Source organism: Belonocnema kinseyi, chromosome 1 (assembly GCF_010883055.1).
Source record: "Belonocnema kinseyi isolate 2016_QV_RU_SX_M_011 chromosome 1, B_treatae_v1, whole genome shotgun sequence".
NCBI lineage: Eukaryota > Metazoa > Arthropoda > Insecta > Hymenoptera > Cynipidae > Belonocnema > Belonocnema kinseyi.
The window spans coordinates 28,907,360-28,916,344 of record NC_046657.1 but is presented as its reverse complement, the minus strand read 5'-3'; the positions used below and the strand labels follow the sequence as shown (position 1 = coordinate 28,916,344).

Here is an 8,985-nt window from a genome sequence, read left to right as displayed (position 1 = left end):
TTGATCATATCAAACGTCTCTGTCGCAGATTTACCGAGTTTCACACAGAATTTAATCGCGTACCTCTGCTCTAACGAACGCAGCATTTTCGGTTTGCACCACTCACAGAAATACGTCGCGTGAAAATGCCTGTCCTGACTCTCCAAGTGCTAGGAGACAACTTACCAGCCGCTCGTTCGTTAGCTAGGAACGATCTCTACCAAATCCAGTTGGTGCGCGCACGCTTCGAAGTAAATTCGCGGCGGAAGAAAATCAGTCCTAATATTTTCCGGACAAACCCTGTAATATATGCATATGGATGTTTCTTTGCTTGACTACGGGTTGAATAAAATATAATCAATTGAGAATGTAAACATAGTTTTATTGGAAAACTAAGAAACACACTTAAATTGGATTCAAATGATAAACACCTTTAAAACATTTTTTAAAGGTTAACATTCATTTGCGATGTCAAGAAGGAGATACAGGATAAGCACGCCAACAAATAAGGATACTTAGAGAATCAGGATACAAAACTGAAGCAGAAAACTTTTAATTCGGATTTTTCTTAATTACGTCCTTTTTGAAGCGAATTACCCTTTCATAGGAACACGCTCTAAAACATTTACTAATCCATGTTCAATTTCACGTGTTAAACCATTATTGGAGATGCGCGGACGAGCGACCTAGAACGAAAAAATGTATATGAATAAAACCAAATCTCGGCTGACTGGAGATATTCAAGAAAAAATAATTATTTAAAAATTTTAGATTAGAAAAAATCTAGAGCATAGTTTGGAATTATATCCCAGGTAGTAAATATACAAAATCACTTTATCTATCTTTCTAAATTTATGGAGGTTTGGTCGTCCATATAAAGGAAGGGGCTAACAATAGTTATTCAATGTGGACATCTCAGTTCTACTCAACATGTTTACAACAAAAGTCTACTTAAATAACATTCTCAGTTTTTATTTTATAACATCAGGCACTCATACGTACATATGAACTGGATTTGTAGGGCAGAGGATGGACAGGAGGGTATGCAGGACGAACCGTCCTTTGAGCATAATACGCAGGACGTTGATATGGTGGAATTCGTCCAATCGCTCCCGGAGAAGGTGACACTCCTTTGTAATATCCCGGCCCTACATAAGATCGTCTCACTCCTCCATTATATACATAATTACGTGCCGCCGCTGCGTTGAATTGTCCCAGCGTTGCTCCAGTATAACTTGCCGATCCTCTATTATATGCATTATAACTTTTGAGTCCTGTGTTAGTTTGTCCCAGCGACGCAAAAGTATAACGTGCCTTTCCTCCACTATATGCATTATAAGTTTTGGGCTCTGCAGAAAGTTGCCCCAGCGAAGCTCCATTATAACGTGCTGCTCCTCCATTGTTTGCATTTGAACTTGCCAGTCCTCCGTTCAATTGTCTCAGCGGCACTTCATTAGAACGTACTGTCCCTCCATTATATCCATTATTAGTTCCCAGTCTTCCGTTCAACTGATTCATCGCCGGTGCATTATTACGCACCGGCACTCCATTATATCCATTATTAGTTCCCAGTCCTCCGTTCAACTGATTCATCGCCGGTGCATTATTACGTACCGGCACTCCATTATATCCATTATTAGTTCCCAGTCCACCGTTCAACTGATTCATCGCCGGTGCATTATTACGTACCGGCACTCCATTATATCCATTATTAGTTCCCAGTCCTCCGTTCAACTGTCCGAGCGGTGCTTGATTAGAACGTACGGGCCCTCCATTATATCCGTTATTATTTCCTTGTCCCAGCGGCACTTCATTATAACTTCCGGGCCCTCCATTTAATTGTCCTGAAGGTGCACCATTATATTCTCTCGCTGGTGATCCATTATAACGTCCTTGCCCGTCTGAAGAATAATTGTCATCTTCGTCAACCCCCTGTCTAAATCTTCTGCGTTTTGCATTCCTATTTCCATAAGAATCCATTCCTCCCATCATTGGGTTCATTCCTCCCATCATTGGGTTCATTCCTCCCATCATCATAGGCAGCATGATAGGCAGGAGCATAGGGATCATCATCATCATTTGACTAATTAATTGCGATGATCCTCCTCCGTTGCCTCCTTCTCCTCCGCCACCTCCTCCCCCTCCACCACCTGCTGCTCCTGTTCCCGTATCTTGCCCATCGATTTCTAATAACAGAATAAGCGAGTGAATTATCAGCATAATATAAAATATTTAAAGGTATAAAGGATTTCTAAGCAAATAAAATTCAAGTTGCCAACAACCTATCGAAAGAACAGAGAGAAGAAAGGAAAGAGCTATGGAGCCTTACGAATAAATTTTATAAAAAAAACGGAATCGACACTTTTTTAGGAGATAAAAAGATAAAAAGGGGCTTAATTCTATAAGGTTAAAAATCTTTAGCTTTGAGCAACGATATGAATGGTGTTAACGAAGATAACGAAGTTAATCGTATGAATGAAAAAAGCCAGAGCGGCAACGCAGTGCGCTCAGACTCAGTGGAATCATTTGCAAGCATTGCCAGAAAAAATAACTTGCTCGCATAACCCTGAATCTAATCCAGAAAGGCAACAAAAAATGCAACCGAAGTACAAAAAAAATCATTTGGTATTTTCTCTAAAAAAATGCAACATTCTCTCACGTCAAAAGAGGACCCCTTCTGCAAATAAAGATTTACTTTTATCATAACTATGGACACAAAATTATCAAGCTAGCAGAAATTATTCAAACAATAATAAGCCTAACCATTCGATGATAATTGGTGGCGATTTTAATTCCAGAGTAGGAAATTCAGATAAAATCAGCGAAGAAACAAAACTAAATAACATTTTATGTAGAGACAGAAAATCATTCGATAAAATCTGCAATATCAGAGGTAAGTTATTATTTGAACTTACGGGAAATCGCGTTTTCATCCTCTTGAATGACAGAACAACCAATGATTTCCCTGCAAAGTAAACTAAATGTAAGCATATCACAATGTTGGGCTTTTCTTTGGCACCAATGCCGATTTTCGGGCTCTTATTTTTGTCAAAAAAACCGGTTATTTAGGTGAAGGTGCGACCACCAGCATCCCCACTGCATAAAATTAAAAAAATTGACAAAATCAAGAGCGCCAAAATTTTAGGCTTTTTGGGTTCTTCTTGGGTACCAGTACCGATTTTTGGAGTCTTTCATTATTTTTAAACGGAGTTTTCTCGTGGAGGTGCTGCGCGCTATCCTCACACATTTAACGAACTAAGTCTAACCTTCCATCAATCAAAGAATGGTATAAATATTACATATTAAAAAAAATCAACACACACACCTTTCCATGTTTCTGGTAGACATATTAACCCTCTGAGTAATATTCCAAGCTATGCAGAACTGCCCCTAGAAAATTTAATGAATCTAGGCTCAGCTATTTTTAACGTAAAATGCAAGAGAAAATTAAAGATAAAAAAAAATCCCAGACAAGATTTCAACACTCTATTTGATATATCTATTCCCCTAGTAATATTCCACAAGCCACAGGAGCGATCCCTATAAAATTTAACGAATCCAGTCTCATTTATCTTTTACTAAAACCGCCAAAAAATCGTAAAATTAAGTAGAATCACGTGAAACAACTATTCTCTAGGGATTGCGGAATATTACTTGGACTGTGGGTATATCAAAAAGAGGTGTAGAAAGTTTTGCGTAGAGAGTTTTAAAGGCAGATATATTAATTGGAGTCTTAGAAAGTTGTGTGTGCTGATTATTTTTAATTTAAAATAATTTTTACAGTTTTAATTGATGGAAGGTGAGACTTTTATAAGGTGGCTATTTCATAGGTGACGTTCAATATTGCCTTGGAGATTAATTTTTTTAACTAGGGTGTTTAAAATATTTCGGGGTAGTTATTTTTAATTTGAGATTGATACTGTCCCAAGAAGAAGCGAGGAAAAACCCAAAATTCTAAAACGCTTACTTTTAGTTTAAGTGCATATTTTATTTTAAGGGTGTTTTTCCGCAGATAGAGTTTTTAAAAATTAATTTTTGCATTTCTTAAGATTTCAAAAAAGTAAAAAATTCTAGTGCTTTTGATTTGTTCAGTTTTTAAAAATGTATGTCGTGGAGGTGCTGGCGATCAGCACCTCCAACAAAATGTCAGGTTTTTAGCGAAAAACGAGAGATCCCGAAAATCAGGATTGGTACCATAGAAGAGCCAGAAAAAAGGTTGAAATTCTGATATGCTTACATTTAGTTTGAGTGCATATTTTATTTAACCAATAGTTTTCAAAACAGAGGGGTTGTTCTTCAAAATTATTTTTTGCAAATTTTGAGAGCCCAAAATGGTGGCGCGGTTGATTTGCTTAGTTGTTTTAATGTTATGTATTGGAGTTGCTGGCGGCCAGTACCTCCACCCAACAGTCGCTTTTTTGAGAAATCTAAAAGAGCCCAAAAATCGGCATCGGTACCAAAAAAGCCAAAAAAGTCCAAAATAATGGCATAAGGAAAATATTTAAATTCTGTTGTGAAGGTGTTAGCGCAACGCACCTCTTATAAATACTATACACAATGCAAAAGAAAAAGTACAATTAGTTAAATTCATTAAACCCAATAAGATCAATAATAATAAGCCGTGGTTTAACGTCGAATGCAATAAGTATAAAGATAATATTCGAGATAGCCGAAAAGTGTGCAAAAAAATGAAAATGGGTCTGATTTTTCACGATTCTGAAATTGAGGAAGCATGGAAAGACCTCACAGTAACGGTTCTCGATGAACGTGCGGATAATTTTCTAATAAATTATGTGTCAAATCTCAAAGCCAATGACCTTGAAACATTAGGACCAGTCTTTTCGATGCAAATCCTCCCATTTCTGACAGTTGATTTGTCAGCTAGTTTTTTCCAAGATGAGGCTACTTAACACCTGGGCTCAGAGAATTGTTATCAAAACCGAGCGATTTGAATGTCCTCGAAGCGGAACCTGCTTTTGTTGTAATATGCGCACAAGCGAAACACTCTAGCACATTTTAACGGAATTCCCGGCTTATCACTTGGAGCGCAAATCATTTATAGCATCACACCCTCAACCAGCAGATAGAATCTTATGGCTAAACATTCTCGAACCCAATAACTGCGGCAATCTAAAAACATTTGTATGCATCAATAATATCCGCAAATAAAGAAAATTCTTTAGAGGGAATTAAGGGCAAGCATAGAAAAAACTATAAGCAATTAAATTCAATAAAAAATATAGAAGTTTCTGTATACAAGAATTGAACTGTATTTAATTACCATTGAGTGTCACGCAGGCGGCGAGAAGAACAGCAAGAATAGTCTTCATTTTCTTTGGATGTGATAAAATGATTCTTCTGCAATTTCACGAATGTTAACTAGTAAATTTTTTAAATGTTGCCTCATATATAATGGTCTACTAAAATGTCCTTTCCTTTTTAAAAGCCGAGACCTTCTTTCCGTTATTTCAACATCTACAAACTAACTAAATTTTCGCTTTATTAGTGACTAAAAGGTGTATGTCATTTCTTAATTTCACAAACACGAAAAACAATTGTTCTTAAAAACTTGTTTACTCGAGTAGTGGCCACGTGATGAGTATTTGTTCTAGATATAAAAGCACTTGATTTTATTAAGCACAAGAAGATTCGAGAAGTTTACTTTATAGTTTAGTAGCGTAAACCCACGGCTCCGCCCGCGTGTGGGAGTTATGGCCGGGGAAAAAATCGACAATGAGTTTGCTGATAAAACCATGTATATAACCTGGCCAGGGCATGATCTATTACTAACCAATTTTCACGAATTTTCGTGGAGCGGTTCAAAGGTGAGTTCTAACAACTTAGGAATCATTTGTTATTACAAATAATTAATTTTTATTTGTTTATTCTTTATTATTAACACTTGTTATAACTAATAATTTGATCATCAAAAGCGATAATTCTATTAGGTAAGATATTTAAAAATCGTAAATATATACTTTTTAGAAAACGTTCGAAAATTTTTTAAACTAATGTTTTCCACTAAAATAATTTTCATAAAAGAACGAGGCTTGAAGATAAAGTAAATGTTTTGAGAATGACAGCAGCAGATAGAATGGCAAACATAAATATTTTCAAGTTCTTGTGAAGTTTAGCCTAACAGCAAAAACTTTTAATAAAACAGAAATAGAAAATATTCTATTGAATAATTCATAAATTCGCCTTCCATAACTTCATTGGAGAAGAAGTTTCGATTGGAGAAGGAAAATGAGTAAAAAAAGTCACAATTTAGTTGCGACAATATAACCAATAATATAACTGTACACACATACATACATTTCTGAATACTACTGATTTGATTTACTTCTATCTATCAGGGAAAATGATCATAAACTTAATTTCTGTAATAAAGGAAAGTATATTTGACTGAGGGCGAAAATATCCTCTTTTTTATTAATATTAATAGAATTGCTATTAATGTGGATCATCTCTCAGATAAGTCTTTTTTTATAATTGGATTCACGTTCGATCATTTTTACATTATCCCAATCAAAAGAATGATTAAAATTATATTTGTGTTTGTATACAACCAACTTGTCTTTATTACTATTCTTATGTTCATTTCTTCCAGTTCTTAGAGATCTTTTTGTCTCATCCACATATGATGCAGGACATTGTTCACAAGAAAATTTATAAACTAAAATCGTTTCATCCCATTTTTCAGAAATATCCCTACCTAATTTTATTACAGAACTTAAAATTGATTAATTATAGGAATCTTAGCAATATTATAACTATTTAATGATCTAGATAATTTTCTAAAGTTATTGGAAAATGGAAGACAAATCTTGAGTTGATCTGAATGTAGACGAATCTGATTATTATTGTTTTCAACTTTGTTGACAATGTGATATTTAATTTTATTCATGCGGACTTTTATATTTTTATTCATAAAAAAATTAGATAATCATTGTTGATCAGTAACTGTTAAACTATTTTTAAATTATTAAAGTGAAAATTTTCTTCCAATAATAATATTGCTCTGTCAACAAGATTGTACACAATATTTTTTTTCTATTGGATAGGATGATTTGAACAAAAATTAATTAATCTACCGGATGACATTGACTTTCGGATCCAATTAGTAACAATATTATTATTATTTCTAATCAATGTCATATCTAAAGAATGGATGCATTTATTTTGTTCTAATTCATAATTCAAATGTAAATTTTTTTTATAATAGTTAAAAGTTTGTATGACTAAATCATTATGTTTTTCTTTATTGCATCTTATTATGTCGTCGACGTATCTATAGTACGAACGAGGAATACAATCATAAATACTTTTTAAATTTCTTAAACGTGTTGTTTCCAAATCATTCATTACAATGTTCACAAATAACGGTAAAATCGGGGAGCCCACTGACGTACCAACAATTTGTTTACAAATATTATTATTAAAAATAAAAAAACGTGTTTTCAGAAAGGAATTTGGTACAATGTATAATATCATTGAATGGAATATTCCATTGATTATGAATAAATTTAACTCTTTTTTCTAAACTTTCTAATACCATGTTGCAAGGGATATTTGTGAATGACGAAATGACATTAAGAGAAAGATGAACATGATCATCATCTATATTTATATCTTTAACATTTTGTTTTAATTCAAAGCTGTTATTAATATATGATCAAGGGATTTCAATGCAATTTTTTAATTATAATGAGACTGATCCTGTACCGATCGGGCACCAGATGGAGATTTCTGCACGGGAAGGAGACAATGTCTATAATATCTGTTGGTATTTGAACCATTGATCTCTATTTTTCTTCGGTTGGTTATGGTGATTAGTAAATAAGGACACAAATTTCATTGTTGTTTATTGTTGCAACTTTTATAAAACAAATTGAATTTTTTCAGGGATAAGTCAAAAAACTTTTGTTTTACATTATCATTAAGATCAGAATCAAGATATTTAAAAAAATGTTTTTAGTGTTCTATTTAAGAAATTCATATGAAAATTAATATGTCGAATTTCAATTTTTAGTAATTTCCACGAATAATGATGTGATTAGATGTAGCCGAGGTTACATCTAAGCGTCACTTTTTGTTGAAATGCAGAAGCAATGATGCTATTCTTCAAAACATTCAAAATCTTATCAAATGGCATAAAAACTATAAAAAAAGACTTATCTCAGAGATGATCCACCTTAATAGCAGTTCTAATAATATTAATAAAAAAGAAGATATTTTGCCCTCAGTCAAATATACTGTTCTTTATTACAGACATTATGTTTATAATCATTCTTTCTAATAGATAGAAGTAAATCAAATCAGTAGTGTATAGAAGTGTATATGTATGTGTGTACGGTTGCATTATTGTATATAAATTGACGCAAGGTTAATGTTAAAATTTTTTTTAAATGTGCTGTGTAATCTTATATTATTCATCTGTACCCGCGCAGAAATCGCCCGATTTCAAACTTAATACCGATCTGGCGCCGAGCGGATTTCCCGATCTGGCCCCGATCGGTAGAACTCTGTGGCCCATACCTGGAACCGAACGGACCAGACCGATTTCCTACTGAAACGCCATCTCTTTGCGCTCGCAGAACTAGTGCTGCTTGACGTTTCTGATAGTGCAGTGAAATTTGTACACATACTACTCGTTTATAATATTCTAGCAATGATTAAAAATGCACAATGCGAGTAAGCCACGTGTTCGGAGGCACCAAACACCAGCCAGTATACCTCGAAACATGCGCGGGGAAGATGAGAGTAAGTAATTACACTCTGCAGGCTCATTGAAACCTAACCTCAAATATATTACTAAATTATTAAATTGTTTCTGGTAAAATTAGTATATTTACCATTAGATGAGTGAAATATTATTAAATGATGAAATTTATCAAGATCTTTTGTTTTCAATTGTGGGTCCGGATGCAATAAGGGCACATAAAATTTTTTCGTGCGAAAACGAAGTCCCCTGGAGGCTTTAGAAAAAATTTTCGAATTTTAATT

General features: G+C 34.1%; 1 protein-coding gene across 1 annotated transcript; it reads right to left on the bottom strand.

Annotated features, from left to right (window-relative positions):
• Positions 1-963: 963 nt before the first annotated feature.
• Positions 964-2,199, bottom strand: LOC117177280 (PE-PGRS family protein PE_PGRS26-like). The gene has a single exon (XM_033367878.1). The coding sequence runs from the start codon at positions 2,197-2,199 to the stop codon at positions 964-966; it is 1,236 nt and encodes a 411-aa protein (XP_033223769.1).
• Positions 2,200-8,985: the final 6,786 nt, after the last annotated feature.